The sequence below is a fragment of the Triturus cristatus genome, chromosome 8, assembly GCF_964204655.1.
Source record: "Triturus cristatus chromosome 8, aTriCri1.1, whole genome shotgun sequence".
NCBI lineage: Eukaryota > Metazoa > Chordata > Amphibia > Caudata > Salamandridae > Triturus > Triturus cristatus.
Genome location: NC_140591.1, coordinates 1,427,049,023 through 1,427,068,364, shown reverse-complemented (window position 1 = coordinate 1,427,068,364; position 19,342 = coordinate 1,427,049,023). Strand labels below are relative to the sequence as shown.

The following is a 19,342-nucleotide window of genomic DNA, read 5'->3' as shown; positions in this document are numbered from 1 at the left end:
CTAGCTATACCTTAGAAATGGCACCTACTTCAAACCTCGTACTGCACTTAGGTTAGGTACACCGGGGTAGAACAATTTAGAAGCATCAGATGAGTATCACATTTTAGCTTATGTTATTTATGTATGTATTTTGATTAATATATGCCATAGCTACAAACCATGCTATTGCAGTATTATTTTATCTTACTGCTAACTTCGTACATATTGTACTTCGCAGTCTATCTTACGATTGTAGCAATTCATATCTCTTGCAAGAAAAATAAGACTGTTCAATAAACCCTTTTATTGAAACGCCCGTCTCTCTATTTCTGTGCAACTCTGTAGAAATGAAGCATGCACGATTGACTGAGCGAAACTGTTATCTATTGTTTCCACGATTCTGAGACTGTTCCGATTCAAATAGGAAACAAAGTTGTCATGTTTATGCGGTTGTCAGAGACTAATCCCTTCTTGTATATTCGAGAAGCTTCTAGTGACCTCTGAGTTAGCTGGCACACACAAGTAATAAAGTTTAATATACTCGATAGGGACATACTGACCTTAGTCCTTTATCAAATCTATAGTGTATGTTATTTCAATGCGCAGAGGATATAGGAACTACACTACATGGCGCCCAACGGTTTGGTAAGGCACTAATTTAACGCTAGATACTGAAGTAACTCAGTCGTGCTTTTCTCAGAGACCCTCTTCTCATAAAACTCCATAAGGCATCTGGAGTGGGTAGGGATAATATCCGCCATAGCTGAGTAGGACGAAAGTCCTATGTATTAGCTGTTTGGTTTGTTCAACATTGAAGGATACAGTGTTCCAAAATATTGTGCACCTTATCTTTGTTCCCTTGAAACTTGCTCTGCTTTTTTCATTAAACAATGTCCAACCACGGTGATGTTGTCGTTGAAAACGGTACAGCTGCGGCTAACGTTACAGGTTTGAATAAAAACGAAGCGGGTGTTATACACATCCCACCAAATTTAAGGAGAGCCATCACTCTAAAACATATAAAACATGGTCTGACACCAAGAGGTGGTAGAGCAGTTTTCGTCATGGAGGCACATGAATCTCACCAGACAGAGGTATTCTATTCATGGATAGTATTCCCAGAATCAAATCCAGTAACACATGTGTTTCACTTCCACAAAGAAGATGATCCACCTGAGGAATATATTCCTTTCGAGGATATTGAAATTCCACTCACATACCAGGAGCATGAGCTCTGGTTTAAAGGCGCCCTAAAACATTACAATCACATTACCAGGCTCGGTCCACTAGGTAGACCAGGAGCAATATGGCCGATTTTAGCCTGCTACACACCTGACCCTGACATTGAATCAATGTCAGACGAGGAATTACTTAAAAACATACAAAAGCTAATAGAACTATCAGTTAAACCACAACTGTCTGAAAGAACTGATAAGGTCTTTCCTAAGAACACTCCTACCTCTCCTAAAAGGTAGCAGAGCAAACAGAATTCCAAAGAGAAGCGTTCTCATTCCTGAAGCAGGTCTCCTCCACAGAAGGAACCCTCTGAAAGGAGGTACAACCTCAGGAATAGAGATAATTTGAGAAAACCTGACAGATATCAAGATAATGATACACGTCCCTCTCATACCTTTCAGATATCGTCACAGACATCCAAAAGAAGAGGACGGTCAGAAAACAAGGAAGAACGCGTGAAGTCCAAAGACGATCAACACGTTCAGAAAAATAAAGCAATACCTCAATTCTCCAAAAAAAAGGTAGCAGGTCTGAAGATCAGGCCTGCCGAGAATACCGAGAACCCAACTCGGGAACGGAGAATGGGCCCAGACCATGCTGGACAGTGCAGCAGAAGTTACAATAGCTCGCCAGAACCTGAAGAGACTTCTGGAGACAGTGGACTTGAAAGAAGACATACGAGTTGAGACTGTAGACACCAGGGTTAGTTCTCCACATAGGTTATATGAAATAACACTCCGGAGACATACCAAGAAAAGTGAAAGGACTCATTTGGGAGCATCTTTCAAAGGGTTATGAATGATATACTTCTAGCAGAACAGGACTGGCCACCAGAGTTTGTCAGGGAGTGCCCACATGGCTAGGACAACATTATGCCGGCCTTCTCCAACCATGTTCCAGTTCATTTAAAATATACATTAGCCAGGAAATGGGCAGTAGCCCAAGCCCCAGCACTGTATAAAAATCATGTAGGATGGGATGAGGACTCACCTCACCATAAAATCCAGTTAAAAAATCAACCGACTGAACAAAGGCAGTACCCAGCTAAGCAAGAAGCTAAAAAACAGCTCAAGGAGATTTTAGGTCAACTTGAATATCAGGGGGTGATTGAAACATGCACCTCATCAATGAACAATTCCTTTGTTTCCTGTCTCCAAACCAGACAATACATATCGTCTAGTAATGGATTACAGACACTTAAATTCTTGTTGCAAAACATTTGCAGTGCAAAACGCACATAGTGCAATATTAATGAATAACATTGTACGTAAGAAATATAAAACCACATTAGACATTTCAAATGGTTTCTTTTGACAAAATATTGCACCAGAAAGCAGATATTTGACTGCTTTCTCAATAATGGGGACACAGTGTCAATTTTGTCGACTGCCCCAGGGATTCAAAAACAGCCCGGGGTTATTCTCAACAAGGGTAACAGAGTTACTACAAACTTATGATGACGAAGCATTGTCATATGTTGATGATATCTATCTGACAGACGATGACCTGGATAGGCACTTGAACAGGGTGAGCACCATAATATTGGGCTTCTCCTCAGAGGGTTACAAATTCAACTTTAAAAAGTCAAGAATTGCCCACCTCAACGTCCTTTTCCTAGGATATGAACTATCAAGTGAAGGCAATAGCCTGGCAGCCAACTTTTTAGAAAATTGTGCGCTGCTCCAACCACCAAAAATGCTGAAAAATTTACAGTTGATTCTAGGTTTCCTGAATTTTGGAAGAACTTACATTTTAAAGTACGCAGAAAGGGTTAAACCTTTCTACGAATTAATCAAACCTGATTTTAAAATCACACATTGGACACAAAAATACACAGAAATTTTGCGTTCACTCCAAACAGAAATACTTGCAAACGCGCGTAAACGTACGCAACTTAGTGATCCGAATAATTCCGGGTCAATGTGGATTCACCTACTTAACTTTTAACGAAGGTGAAAAAGTACCAATTGCATACAAATCCCACTTGTATACACAAGCAGAAATGAAATTCACTTCTACAGAAAAAAATCTGACAGCAGTTCAAGCCGCTGTAGCAAAAGAAAGAGCCCTAGCACAGGGGAAACACATTATGGTCGTAACTCCTGTACCAGCCCTAGAGGCAGTTACAAAGGCTATCATTCCAAATGCAAAAGCTTTACATCCAAGATGGATACAATGGGTTAATTCTCTTGCTGCAACTGTTGTTGAATACGTTTTTGATCCATATTTGAAAACACAAGCATTCCTGTAATATGAACACGAATGTCCTCTGCCTACTGAAATTCTCCCTCTTGACCAGTTCAAATTTATAATTTATACTGACGGATCTGCACAGCCCGCTACGGGGAGTAAACAAGCTTACAGTGCAGTGTGTGCTATCGTTAAAGGTCGCATGCGAGATGGCAAATTTAGACCAATGGTCACAAAAACCCAATCTCTAGGAGATTGTACAGCTCAGCGAGCTGAACTACAAGCATTTAAGATGGCACTTGAAAATACGGATCGTGAATTCCCCACACTGATAGTGTGCGGTTCTTTTTACTGTGTTCAATCTTGCAATGAATATTTACAGAATTTGATTCAAAATGGTTTCAAAGATGCACAAGGTGGCACAATCAAGCACAAATTGCTTTGGGAACAAGTAGTTCAGTTGCGAAACGGACTACAGAACACGCTGATACACACGCTGAGTCATCAACATGATGGCGTTCACGTTGAAGGGAATTCATTGACTGATGAAGCCGCGAAAGGAGCTGTGCAAATGGCTTCCGTAGCTGCAATCACTCGTTCAAAAACGAAAATAGTCAGCGAAATAATGCTGGCTGTCAATGCATAAAGCAAAGGCAGCGGTACGGCATTACCTAAAAAGTTTCCACTCAAATACTCATATATAATTGATGCAAACAATGTTCCGTTTGCTCGAATCCCTGGAGTGGGGGATAGAGTAATTCCAAACATGGAACATAGACTAGGGCTAATCCTAGCAGCACATGAAGGGCTCGCCTCTGCCCATGCAGGTGTTTCAGCCACAGTAGCATTATTAAAATAAAGGTAATGGTGGACCGGCATTAGGAAACAGACTAGAAATTATGTTTTGGACTGTGAGATATGCCAAAAGATGAAAGTCTCTACTGTGAAACGTCCTGCGCAGACGCCTCTGTTAATTTCAGATAAACCATTAGCTTGTGTTTACCTGGACCACTGCGGTCCCTTACAAAGGGATGGGAACTATAAATATATCATGGTCGCAGTGGATTCGTGCTCTAGGTTCCTATGGATGTGGCTTCAGCGCTCGGCTGCTGCTCGAACTGTTATAAAAGATTTGCTAGTCTTTTTCGGCACATACGCAATAGGCACACTGCATTCTGACCAGGGTCCTGCGTTTAGCTCTCGAGCTTACAAAGAAGCCATGGCCAGTCTGGGCGTAGCATTGCGGTATTCTTCTCCATTCCATCCTGAGGGAAATTCTGTTGTGAAAAGAAAAAACCGGGACATAAAGCAGTCTATAACAGTTAGGGTATTAGGCTCGGGTGATGTGTGGGTCAAACATCTTTATAGGGTCCAACACTCATTAAACAATTTGCCAAGAAGTTCTCTAGGGGTGTCACTCCATATGAGGTCCTGTTTGGGACTAGAATGTTGGTTCCAGACTTAGATATGAAAGGCATAGTGGTGGAAAACAAACAATTTGATATCAAAGATCGTTTGGCTGTTTTACAGGACTTAAATAAACTAAGAATGCAACAAAGCAACGTGGGCCTGAAGCCAACCACCACTGAGAAAAATCCGGCCGTCCCAGCATGGCCTGTCTGGATCCCAAAGCTTGGGGATCTAGTCAGGGGAAAGATTGCGGATAAGAAGGAATTTGGGCCTTCATACAGACAACCAGTACCTGTCCTAGCAATCCACGGATCAAGAACAGTACTTTTGCCGTCCCGTACTGGTAAAAAGGAGAAAAGATTTGTGTCCATCGACCTGATCAAACCACACTATGTGGCCGAAACTGAACATTAGGCCAAGTGGACTCCGCCAATGTAGCAGACGCACTCCTCTAGCTACAATCCAAGAGGTTCAAACTGAGAGGCTCATCACCTTTGAAGATTCGGCAGTAAGAAATAGAGGACTAAGCAACAATGCTATGGACCTTGTACCTCTTGAGACCCAAATAACAGTTCGTCCTGATACACATGTCTACAACGAAGTAACAAGTGATCAACTGGTTCCAGCGAATTCAACAATTCCTGATGCAATTCCAACCATTGACAGAACTGCTTCTGGCTATTTCATGAACTTTGATACATTTTCTGAGGATCCCAGCGAGCCTGAAACGACGCCAGTACAAAGAACTTTCAAATAACAAGCAACAGACTTTTTTCATCTACTGAAAAAGACTTATCCAGTTTCACCATGGATTGAACTATGGATTGTTTTGGGAATATTCTTCTTTCTACTTTGGTTAGCTCTGGTAATAACTCTGGGTATGCAGATTAATGGAAGATATATTCAACTGGACACAGCAAGTAAAAGAGTGAACTTACTTCGCCAGCCACACAAATCATCCCATCGTGAAGCAAGAGACTTGTCAGCAGTGAACATCACAGCGATTCCTATACCTGATGGTATAGTTTGGGACAAAACCGAATATGACATTTTTGGCCCATCATAACGTTTGAAGATTCCACATTTATTTAAAATTTAATTAAGTGACTTTATTACCTCCAGAACCTTTTCTGATGATTGGGACTTCGAGACTGTTAATAATATGATGTCTGATCTAGAGATGTCAACTGCACTCACTAATAATCAATATTTACAAGGTTCATCAAACTATGAACAACTGTATTGTTATAATCACTATGGTCATCATTTCTTGCTTAAATCTGCAACACCTCGAAATGTATCTATGTATAACCAATGGGAACATTGTCCTACGCCACCAAAGGGTAGCTCGAAAACATTTGCAATGAAATTTCCATATTTTTCAGCGTTTAATATCTCGAATGCAGAGACATTTTACTTTAAGAATGTCAATAAGACAGGAATGAAGACTATGTTAACGAATACCAAACAGATTTATTCTGAAGCCTTTATTGCCCAACTGTCTAGACAGGGTACCAACTTTTGGAAAGACAACACTGAGACAAAAACTGTCTGGGGTACTAAAGATTGGCAAGTACAGGGAATAAAAGCTTTGTTTAGAGCCTGTATCATCCCTGAGCAAATTATGTTTTGAACGACACTGTCCAACAAACATCATGCCTTGGAATAGCCAAGATAAGACATGGACACTCCATCTATACCTGCACCTACAAGTGAAAGCACTACACAGGGGGAGGTCGACGTACATAATATTTTGCATCTCAACAGATCAGATCCAGAATGGAAAAAATGGTTGCTCTGGCCCTTAGACACAAACAACTGTCAAGATAGATTCCTGAACAAAACACAAGGTTTTACCTTTCATAGGCCAGACCCATGTTATGTCCAAAGATAGCATCGGGGGTAGTAACAACTTACAGTTAAGGGAAACTTTGCCTTGATTGGCTACAGAAAGCTACACTAGAGGATGTAAAACAACACTTAACTTTACTTCAAGAAGGCACAGACCTTAGGGAATACATGCTAGGACCAAGAAAACTGCGCCAAACCGTTTCATATATGCCGGTATCTACGCTGCTTATAATGAAGCATGGAAGGTCACCCAAGCAGAGACTGCAGAACGAATGTGAAATTGATCGTGTTAATTTAGAGAAATCTCTCTCTCTGTAGTAGACAATGGGTTAACGACTGTCGTCCAGGATATATTCTTTGGACAGCATTGTATCCTCTGTCATAGACCTCATGGAACAAGACTTGGTCATGTTGCTACATGGTCAGTCACAGCTACGTTCTATCATGCTATTAGGCTGGACGCTTCAAAACCTGCATTCTGTCAATGTGCCTTGGCGGTTAATCAAAACTACGTCACTGTTTGCAGAATTCAATCTCAATGATAGACAGATCAAACTGGCACAAAGGGGAGCAGACTATGCGGTGCTGAGCATTGAAAAACTGGAGAAATTACCATTCACAGTGGCAGAAAAACTAGCTACTGAGTGGATCATACATGGTAAGATTACTCTGCCTGTTACGACTTTCCATTTTCAGTATTGCCTAAAAAATATACCAGCAGGCAAATATGAAAGGTTGGGTAAAGAATACATCAAGACATCCTGGGATTTACCTTACACACACACAGATGTTGGAGTGGGGGACGTGAAGTGTTTCTTAGCGGTGAAAACTGTGAAAACGCACTAAGCGGTTCTCTCCTTTGTCAGGGTAATAACTTATACGGGGCCTGTGACGGTTCCACTACAAACTTATCCTGCCACCTGCACAGTTCACCGGCAGCAGTGATTAATCCAATCTTTGGCCAACTTTCAAATGGGAGTTACATTATGTTGAATGATCACAGCTGCTGTGGCATGTTGCCAGGTATCCCATATCTAGTAACGGTTACATCCAGGGTCACTTGCTGTATGCAAGTCTGGTTTCCCCAAATAGACATAGTCAGGGAGTCGCCTCTATGGCCTTCACTGAATATCTCTTCTATACGAGTTGATACTCTAAGCAGAATGAAAGCCATTCTTTTACAAAAAACTGTGCCTTTGACCTCTGCCAAAGAAACCTATGATCTCCAAGTCACAAGGACTTCTGCAGAGATACATACCCTTTTGTATACACACTGCCCTGTGCATTTCTCAGAAATGTTAGGTCGTATCTTAAACATGTCTGATATGAGCGGTATTGTACATGTATTTAAGAACGTGTGTGTAGGACTGTTAGCACCTTTTGAAGCAGTCCTCGGAAGTTTTCCAAACTTCGTGCACTCTGTGTTTGGCGGACTGTCGCTCTTTTTAGCACTCGTTGCAGGGATACTATTTTTGCTCCTACTGCTACGATATGGCAAGCTAAATCACCAGCGACACCCAGTTCACCATGGAAAGAACTCTATTGGAGATGAAGTGTCGAGAGCGCATCGTCCAAATTCTGGGTTTACCTCGTCTACGAGAATTAAACACCACTTGGTTTCTGTCATTCAGACCAATCTGGCAAGGTTGCATTTTACCTGTTCTACGCTGCCTGCTATGCGGTGAAGAATGCATGCTGGACATTTGTCTGACACTCCCATCATGCCTCCGGATATCAATACTCTGCAGGACCCGATAATGGCCCATGCTATGTGTTGTCCCCAGCGGCTACCAATCCTGATGGCGGCATTCATTGAGATCTCACAGACGCAGCATGCTACTGCTGAGGTACGAGAGGAAACACCAGACGCGCAGGTAACATCCAATCCAGACATTGCTGATGCTTCCCATGCTGAAGGCGATAGTTCGCATCTATGTGCTGTTGATCTTCTACACAAGGTATTCCAACTCTCACCCACAACGGTAGACGACTTGTCTACAGGATTAGAAAATTTTATGTTTTCTCCATCCCCACACACTGACTTTTGATTCAAGCACACAGTGTTCCGGAGAGACTCTGAATTTGGCCTTCATTCTTTTTCAAACATGATACTGACTTTGGAACGTTTTCTATGATTATATATATATTTTTTCTTCGCACAGTAATCTGCTTATAGTAGAACTATTCATAGAGAACAGAATTCTTGTATAACACTTCCAGGGACAGTATGCCACCTTGTCATGAATAACAATTTGACTTGTGTAACCTGATATGAAATGGTTTCGGCCCCTTTTTCATCTGTATTTATGAGCCATTTCATCACATGTATATATTTTGGTTCATTCATTTAGCATTCCAATGTGATCCTATGCTTAGAATGGAACATTGCCGTTAATATGTACAACACTTTATGCATAGCAATAGTTTTGTAATGTATTTTTAGAACATATGTTTTAGATATGTTTTTAGCTAATTTTAGCAAACCCATGTGATACTCTGTTTTAAGATATGTTTAGAACGTTTAGGATTTAGTAACGTCGTTCATATGAAACTGGAGTGGGTGTTGTGTGCAGATTTAGATTCCGTATATAGGTTTCCCGATTTATGCCCTTATATAGGTACAATTCACATTGCCCTTATTTGGACATAGAAATCCGGCCTTTATTTAGACATTATCCGTACAAACCAAATACAGGCGTGGCCACCTACATCCGTCCATCCACGTCACAATAAATTCTTGGAAAACCAGACCCTTAAGCCTTAGGAATTTCCCTCAGCTTGAATATTGATTTCTCCAAGAACTCATTAAGTATGCATGAATATCTATTCCTTAGGGGTTCATTCATGACGTTCCTCTGCCCGACTTTTACGTCAATACTGGCATTCCTAGACACCTTCAAGGTATAAATATACCAGCACTTGCCCTGGCAAATTGCCGTTTCCGGAGGATTCAATCCAACCCAGACTACGTGGTTCGCCACGGCAAGTTCGGAAGGAGATCGAGTTCCAGCCTGATGCACTGACCTGACGCTGCCATCCTCCTCGCAGAGAATCCAGCTCCAGTGCACTCTGACTTCCCTTGCGGGGGGTTAGACTATCGAGTCCAGAAAAGAGATTCCAACCTCTCTCATTCTAAGGTATGGAGCTAACTAGAACTTGGAGAAACTTTTGGCAACTCTTGGCTAAACTAAAATTATAGCTAGCTATACTTTAGAAATGGCACCTACTTCAAACCTCGTACTGCACTTAGGTTAGGTACACTGGGGTAGAACAATTTAGAAACATCAGATGAGTATCACATTTTAGCTTATGTTATTAATGTATGTATTTTGATTAATATATGTCATAGCTACAAACCATGCTATTGCAGTATTATTTTATCTTACTGCTAACTTCGTATATATGGTACTTCGCAGTCTGTTTTACGATTGTAGCAATTCATATCTCTTGCATGAGAAATACGACTGTTAAATAAACCCTTTTATTGAAACGCCCGTCTCTATTTCTGTGCAACTCTGTAGAAACGAAGCATGCACGATTGACTGAGCGAAACTGTTATCTATTGTTTCCACGATTCTGAGACTGTTCCGATTCTAAAAGGAAACAAAGTTGTCATGTTTATGCGGTTGTCAGAGACTAATCCCTTCTTGTATATTCGAGAAGCTTCTAGTGACCTCTGAGTTAGCTGGCACACACAAGTAATAAAGTTTAATATACTCGATAGGGACATACTGACCTTAGTCCTTTATCAAATCTATAGTGTATGTTATTTCAATGCGCAGAGCCTATCAGGGATATAGGAACTACATTACAGTTAGGGCTCCCTGTTTTATGGTTTTTATATTTTTGCCATTTCCGTCTGTATTTATCCACATTTATTTTTGCCACAAGCAAAGGTTGACGCTGCAGCTAGTATTTTTCCACATTTATTTAAATTGACAATGCACACATGCACTCGGTTGTTATTGGCCAACACAATACATTCATCTAAAAAAGTTGCCATTTGCAGAATGTCCCAAATACGCTTAAAAGTGCTATCACAAGTCGTTTGTCTCAGAGCCTTGCAGTTTCTGTCATTAATAGAGTGCTACATCCTCTCCCTCACTGAACACCATACTGCCCCACTGAGAGAAACTCACACTGCCTTCATCTACAACCCAATTGTGCCCTGCTATAAACACCTGAAAGCAACTCAATTCAAATTATGCACTAGACTAGAGTAATATGCTGCCTGAAAAAAAGTAACAACGTACTTGAAAAAAGCAAACACTCATAGGGAATACACCATAATGCTTTTACACTCATTATTCAGAAATCAATGACTGTATGTGCTTGAAAAGCTAACGACATGAAAAGAAAAGTAGCGCTTCACTGGCAAACTCTGAAAGGGGGCGCTAATGTGTTTGGGTGTAAATAAAACCAAACTGGCCACTTTGCGACTACTCTGTCTTGTTTTATTTAGTTATGTATTTATTGTTTGCATCTTAAACCCTTTTTTCTCTCCTCCTGAGGCTGCATTTTGGTGTAGAAAAATGTCAGACAAAGACATTTGCAGCAAACGTGTTTCTCCTTTTTTGGATCCATTTCACAGAGGAACGAATGACGGAAAGGAGAGGAAAGAACAGTCACGGTTTTCTACAAGTGAGGAGGAGTGTAACAGGAAGAGGGGGAAGAAAAGGAAGAAAGAGGGGGGGCAGCAGGAATGGACACTGTCCTTTTCTTGTCCAGTAAAAAAGGAAGAGACCGCAACGGTTATGGGCTATGCAGTTCAGCCACAAACTCTGCAAACACTCCAGTCAGTGGCATAGAAAGGCTTTGAGTTTGTGGCCAGATTGTTCTTGCAGCCACCCATACACCGTGTACTGCTCGGCAGTCCGGCCACAAACTCGGCAACCCTCCACTGATGTAGCTAGGCTTTGGCACACCAGGGGGTGCTGGCATTCGATTCCTGTTTTTGACAAACCCAAAACAGCATTCGCCACTGACTCCAGCCCCACCCCCCTCCCCTCTTCCCCGAGGGCACTTACTTTTGTTTACAAATGGCTGGTGCAGAGCTCACTTGAGGGGCAGAGCAGAGCCCCGGAAATGTCTGAGGCATCAACAAAAACGTTTCATGTTACTGTAGGCAGGCACAGGCCTGGAATCAGGAAGAGGGTGTGGCGAGGAAACTCTTCTGGAGCATGGCAGTAGTATTTTCCCGTTTTTACATATAAATACAGACAAAGGAAAACTTGTTTTCCGTCTGTATTTATATGTAAAAATCCATTTAAACGGAAAACCGGGAGCCCTAATTACAGTCAGTGTGGCGGAATTGCGCCAAGCCTACTTATATTTCATAGTTGTGCTGGCGGTGTTCTAGCAGCGGGTTGCCGACGGAGTGATTCTGTCATGGGACGTGGTTAACATTGTACTATTCCTGTGGCTGCAGGATGGATGCTAGCATCACACTCCTGATGTTTTTTACCTAATAGTTTGCACCTGCATACCACTCTATAAAACACACTCCATTTCAGACCATGATCCTTTGCTTTTCCAGCACAGCACATTTTCCTGGAGAAGTTTTGTCAGAGTATTCTAGGTTTATATTTTTTGCCGTCTGTTTCTTGTGCATTTTATATTTTATTTTATCTTACTTGTGGGTTTACACGTTCATTTAATTTAATTACATTATAATGGCAGGGAGGAAAAATCCCCGTTTTACAAAGGGAGAATTGGCAGTCATGGTGGATGAAATTATTAGAGTAGAGCCACAATTGTGTCGAAAATACACTCCTATCTCAGAAAAAGCAAATGTGGGCCAGAATAGTTGCCTGAGTGAAAGCTATAGCAAGCAACCGGCGCACACAGAAGTAAATTACAAAGAGTTGGAACAGACCTGTAGGGGAGAGTCAGGTCCCTGGCCTCCAGGCGTCACCTGTAGGCCCACAGGACTGGTGGTGGTTCTCCCAGCCCCCCTTACAACGTATTCCCTGGGAAGAGGAGGTCTTGCAGATCCTACATCCTGAAGACTTGACAGGAATCTCTGGAGGAGTGGAGACTGATAAGTTACTCTTTTGAATGTGTCACTAAACCCAAATTTTGTTTTTCATTTTAATTTAGCTGTTGCTAATGTGTTTTGCACCTTTGTTAAACATATAAACTTAGACAAGTTAGTAAAATTATTTTGTCCTGTTTGTTTGAATGTATTTTGTTGTAATTAGCATTTCAGGTTTTAATCTCCATTACAGTTCACCAGATGTAATGGTGCTTTTACACCAAATAACATATTTCATATATGTGTTTTAAATCCTAAATGTAATTTTTACTTCTTACTGCATATCTTAGTGTTGTGCATGTTTAATTGAAATGACTTCAACTACCACGATGCCTTGTGTTTGTTATGGGAAAAGAATATTGCAATATAAATTTGCTCATTTTCTGTCAAATGTTCACATATGATGAAGTGTTATGTAGTTTATCAATCTCTATTTCATGCTATGTTTTTAAATGTGTTTGTGTTTAATGTTGTCCTATCCTTGGTATCTCATTGAATTGATAGTACTTGTTTCACAAATCAAAGTTTTCTGACTTACAAATGTGAAGATATGTAATTTTGTATGCTGAATATAAGTTGTCTGTTTTTTAAATGCATTTACTGTGCAATGTTTATATGAAGAGTAATGTTATGTATCTTTCCTTTTATTTGTGTATTTGTCAAAATGTGTGTCTTCTAGACCTTGGAATGATTTCTGTCACATTTCTCCTCTCGACTGTGTTGTCAGTCTTTTGAAGATGTTTTGTGCCTAATAAAAACTGGTTGTGTAATGTATAACAATACATCTGAAAGGTACATTCATTATATTAATTTACTTTTTCCATTTATTCTTCTTTTTTAGCTTCAAACTCCTTTGACGTATGATCCAGACTTTTACTAGTTTTAATTTCTCTTTTACATTCATTATAGGTCCAACACCCAGAGTCCTTGGACAAACATTTGACACTGTGGATACCTTCACTCCAGACCAGGAACAAGCCTTCAGGCAGGACTCCACTCATGACTGTCCGGATGACGAGGAGCAGCCTGGTCCATCTGGTCTGCCTGGGCAGACAGCTCCAGTGAGTCACACTCTGCCCACACCTACACCTCCCTATCCATCTGTGACTACCCCCAGCCTATGGATACCTCCACTTCCTGTGTCCCAACCAGCATCACCCCAGTCTTGTGTCCTCCAGTCCTGGCTGCAGTTCAAATAATACCACTACCACCAGCAGCTTCAACTCAGCCAGCAACCAGTGCGATGGGGCACATTGTGTCAAGGGCACAGGGTAGTGGGGGTAGGGGTCGTGGGATGGAATCTGTGGGCCAGCAAAGCAAGGCCACTGGGTTCATTGTCACCCATGCTAACATCAACCAATACTTGGGATCCCTCCATCAGTCCCAAGATATAGGCCAGGTCCTTACAGAGCTCCGGGAGATGAAGCAGTTGCAGAGGGAGCACAGTGTAGAGATGGAGAATATGAACTCCAATTTCGGCTCTCTGACTGGGGTGCTGCATGACATTTACCCCCAGATGTGCAGGGCTTTTCCAGTACCATCTTCCCATTTCTGTTGTCCAACAATATCTGGGCCAACTACATCTGCCTAAGCCACAGAAACTGAGGCCCTGCCACAAGAGGCAAAACCTGCAACCACCTCAGTCCCTGCAACTGTGGATCCACCAGCCCCTTTCCCCGCAGGAGCACACGTTCAACCAGACCACCAGGAGAGGACGGCAAGACCACCACCGCCAAAAGACGCAGAACCTAATTTCCTCCACTGGACTATTTTCTGGACACATTTACCTTTCTGATGACAGTTGTATTTTGGACTTTAGATTTCAAACATTTGTGGCTCTTTAATAATAGTTTCATTCACCATGATTGACTTTATAATTTTTCTTAGGTTTATTTTTACATTCTGTTTTACTTAATGTGGTGTTGTTGAATAAAAAGAAAACTAACAAATTTGAAGACTGCTAATGTATTTCTTTGCTCATTTTATTATAAATTGTTTCCCTTCCATCACACATATTAAAATGTAAAACAATTAATCTTTCTTTTGTTGATAAATAAATGCCATGTAGTTAATCACTCCCACCACAAACACCATCACTCCCAACACAACCACCACCATTCCCACAATCATCAACACACCCACAAACACCAGCACACCCACAGGCACCACAACAACCACCACCACACCCACAAGCACTCACTCAATCATCACAACCAGACCACCCACCACAACCGCACATTCATCTAAACATACACACTCACACAAAACCACACCTACACCCGCAACACCAAACAAAAACAAATGCACACACTCACCCAAACACCTGCCCCACACACACACACAAATGTAAAAAACATACACAAGACCCACGTGCAACTGCACAACAGACCGACACACACACATCACACACTCCAGCTCCCTCTACCTCCAAAACCCAGTCCTCTTCCACCCCTCCCACCCTTTATCCTAGTTATGCTTTTATAGCAGCTCCGACCTTGACACCTTCCAAACCCACCCCTCACAAAATGGAACCCACCCCCCCAAAACAAACGCATCCCTTCCAAACCTCCCAAATCCACCCCTTCCAAGGAAGATTCATGAGGACCCGTCATGACCCCCGGCACTGACGGGTTACCAACGGAATTTACCAAAAGTTTGCTGTATTGATGGCAGACCAACTATTGGAGGTCTTTAATGAGGCACTTGATGCCAACTCCCTAGCAGATTCCATGTACGAGGTCCTGGTGGTCATGATACCGAAGCAAGACAGGGATCCTACATAGGCTACATCGTATATGCCGATATCTCTCCTGAATCTCGATGTAAAAATCCTGAGTGGTGTTCTGGCAGCCCGCATGCCTCTTCTCATTTATCCGGACCAAACTGGTTTTATTCCAAAGCGCAGTCCCGCTTATAATTTACAGCGGTTGGCACATATCTGGCATGCTCCACATCTCCTGGAGGATGACTATGCTCTGGCGCTCCTGAATACAGAGCCTTTGATTCTGTCAAAAGGTCTTATATATATATGGGGTGTGCTTCGGCACAACAGGCAGAGACGTTTTAATGCATGGGCAAAGTGGGCTCTGGCCCAGGGCCCCAGCCTTTCAGGGGGCCCCCTGACAGAGTCAGCTCCGTTCTCCAGAGTTTTACCCTAACTACCTTGATAATTTCTTAAACGGATTGTTTTAAATACAGTTTTCCTTTAATTTATGTTTTATGTGCCTGATGTGTGAGAGTCTAGTACAGCCATTTTGCTGAGAAATATTGTGTTTATGTTTCATGCAGTATACAGAAAAAAAGTTTCTTTTAGATCAAAACAAGGCCTAACACTTAAGAAATGGGAGGGCGTCACAGAGATTATTTGCAGTAATATTGGTGTGCTGCTGCTGTGTTACAATATTGAAAACACACATACCTATCCCTGAATATTAGATGTAAACACATTTAGGGCCTTATTTATGAGAAGTGATGCATCGCTGTGCGTCACTTCTTAGTGCACCCTCCTTGCGATGTGACGGATGCGCCATATTTACTGTATGTCGCATCATGTCGCAAGGAGTTACAGATACGTCAGTATTTCTGGCGTATCTGTAGGCGCAAAAGTGATGCATTGCTGGGGTGGGTCTGAAAATAGACGCAAGTCCAGCAATGTGTCCTTTCACATGGGGCAAGCCCCATGTGAAAGGGCCTGCATCAGTCTTACACCTGCCTCACAGCAAGTGTAAGATATTGACGCAATGGCCACCTAGAAGTGGCGCACTGAGTTCTCATAGATTTCGATGTGCCACTTCTACGAGACTTTTTGCGAGGGAACACCCACCCTGCATACATTATACCTGGCACAGGCATAATGTGGTGCAGGGGTTTACAAAGTGACGCATCTGCCTAGATGGGTCACTTTGTAAATAGGGCGCAACATGGCACATTTTTTTCGCTGCCGGTGCGTCACAAAAAGTGAAGCACCTACGGCATAAAAGTGAAACAAGGCCTCATAAATAAGGCCCTTAGAATTTGGACGAGTGTTCCTTTGCACTGTCAAGGACCTAATGAAATTAAATGAAATAATGTATTTAATAAAGCATGCAGCCACTCAGACTAGAGTGTCCTGGCACATGAAGGCGGGAGGAAAACGTGCATAAAAGACCCATCAGTTATTAAAAAGCCAGGTTTTTAAGTTCTTCCTGAAAGAGAGTAGGTCTGTGGTTAGTCTCAGAGACTCAGGGAGTCTATTCCACAATTTTGCACCTAGAAAGCAGAGGGATCTGCCTCCAGTGCAGGCACGGCATATTTTAGGCACGATGGCCAGGTAGGCATTGGAAGATCTTAGGGGTCTAGATGTTGTGCAGTGATTAACGCGCTTATTTAGGTAGCCGGCTCTTAAGCTGTGGAAAGCTTTAAAGAAGATGGTCATCGCTTTGAAGTTGATCCGTTCTTTTATGCGGAGCCAGTGTAGAGACTTAAGAATAGGGTTCATACTAGATATGGGTTTAGGTCTCAGGATGGCTCTGGTCACGTGTTGTACTACTTGTAGGCGCTGGATAAGGGCTTTGGGAAGACCGAGGTACAAGCTTTTGACATAGTCAAGCTTTGATGTCACCAGAACCTCCACCACGATCTTTTTACTTTCATGCGGTAACAGTGGCAGGATTTTAGCATCCGGAGTATGCCAAAGCAAGCTTCAGTTCGATTTTGGATTGGAAAGCGCATGGAGAGTGTCTTGTCTATGACAATTCCTACATTTTTGACTTTCTCCTTTTCCGCGGGCGGGGGCAGCAGATCTTTTGGCCACCAAGAGCTCCAGTCAGGCATTTCTGGATTACTTCAGTTTTGTCAGGATTGCACTTCAGCTGATTGATCTTAAGCCAGTTAAAAACCTTTGTGAGGTAAGACCTAATCATTGCACCGTCAAAGTCGGTTCCTTTTTCACATGTAAAAATCAGCTGAGTGTCATCAGCATAAGAACCAATTTTGACGCACTCTTCCTCTACCAGAAATGCAAGGGGGGATAGATATATATTAAAAAGGGTAGGACTGAGAATGGAGCCCTGAAGGATACCTACATTCATGGCCGGAACCGGGGATGAGAAAGGTGGGAGCCAGATGTACTGAGATCTATTTGCCAAGAAGGATGACATCCATGTTAAGGCGCCCTCCCAGGTCGATGTTAGCAAGTCTCTCCAGGAGCCTCTCATGTGGGACCGTATCAAAGGCCGCCGACAGATCGAGCACGATCAGAACAGCCTTGCCTACCTGGTCCAGCTTACCCTTGAGAAATTCAGTCACATCCAGGAGAGCGAACTCGGTACTGTAGTTAGCCCTAAAACCGGATTGGGACTCATGAAGGAGCTTCCCATCATCATGTGTTTTTGAAGGGACTTGTTTACATGCTTTTCTAATACTTTGGAGAGGGCAGGAAGATTGGCCTGTAGTTGGCAGGGTCCGCCAGTTTGGCGTTAGCCTTTTTTATCAGTGGAAGAATCTTAGCATTCTTCCATAATTTTGGCATGTTGCCTGAGGAGAGGGAAGCAAGCATTAAAGAGCTGGTTTACCGTGGAGTTTATGGTGGGAGCTAATAGGTTCAGGATATTCGCTGGACATGGGTCGGTAGGAGAGCCAGACTTAATAGTTTGGAGAAAGGTCAGTGACTCTTCAAGCTAAAACTCAGGGGAAACTAGTAAAGATGGAGGACCAAGAGGTGAAATCTGCTATTGGAACTAAGGTAGAAGGTCCGTTCTTCCTCTGAAACGTTACTGAAGTCTTGTTGGATCACGGAGATCTTTTTGTGGAAGAATTGAGCTATTTGCTTAGACCATTCTTCCGTACATGGCCCTTCCTTTGTGCCTGCTTTCGGGACGGTAAAGGATTTAACTATGCTAAAGATTTCCTTACTCTTATTTTGGGCATTTTCTATTTTGGTTTTAAAGAAGTTTTTCTTGGTTGCCTTCACAAGAATGTAATGAGCTTTTAAGGTGTCTTTATACACCTTCCTATCCTCAGGTAGATAGGATTTACGCCATTTCTGTTCCATTTTTCTACAATTTCTTTTGCTAGATCTGAGGGAACCGTTAAACCATGGAGCTGGTGAGGCCGACCTCTTTGAGGAGCGGGAAACAACCGGTACCACTGTACCAATGTTGGTAAGGAGCCATGAATCTATTGAGAGGGTGTCCGAGTCGGGGCAGCCAGACAGCTCCAGTGAGGAACAACCGAGGGCATCTGCTAACATCGGGATGGATATTTTATGGAACGTCCTGTAATTAGGGACCCTCTGCCCTGTGTTAGCCCGAGGGGCTGTGGCAGAGTTGGGAATGACACATTTTAATTGGAGGTGGTCAGACCAGGTAATGGGAAGAGGTAGGCTTGCTTATATGTCAAAGTTGTGAAAGATTTGGTCTAGGGTATGGCCCTTCTCATGGGTGGCCGAAGAAATGGATGGAAACATGTTGCAGGCCTGCAGCGTCCGAAACAAGGAAATTGTTTGAGGGTCTTTTCCATTGTCCATATAAATATTGAAATCTCCCAGAATAAGGCAGTTGTTGTATTTTAAGGCCAGGGAGGTGGTGGCTGTATTGAGTGTAGTAATAACATTTCCAATTGCACCGAGAAGTCTATAAATCAGAAACACAGCTATGCTATGAT

General features: G+C 42.4%; 1 protein-coding gene across 4 annotated transcripts in view; it reads left to right on the top strand.

Annotated features, from left to right (window-relative positions):
• LOC146805876 (transmembrane protein 126A-like) overlaps positions 1-19,342 on the top strand; it is a 126,975-nt gene that overhangs the window by 57,203 nt on the left and 50,430 nt on the right. The window contains exon 4 of one of the 4 annotated variants that reach the window (XM_085623220.1): positions 13,610-14,649. The exons of the other annotated variants lie outside the window; for them this stretch is intronic. Within the exon in view, the coding sequence (XP_085479346.1) occupies positions 13,610-13,899 (290 nt within the window). The 3' untranslated portion in view covers positions 13,900-14,649. Of the gene's footprint in view, positions 1-13,609; positions 14,650-19,342 lie in introns of those variants that run through there. 4 annotated transcript variants of the gene reach the window in all.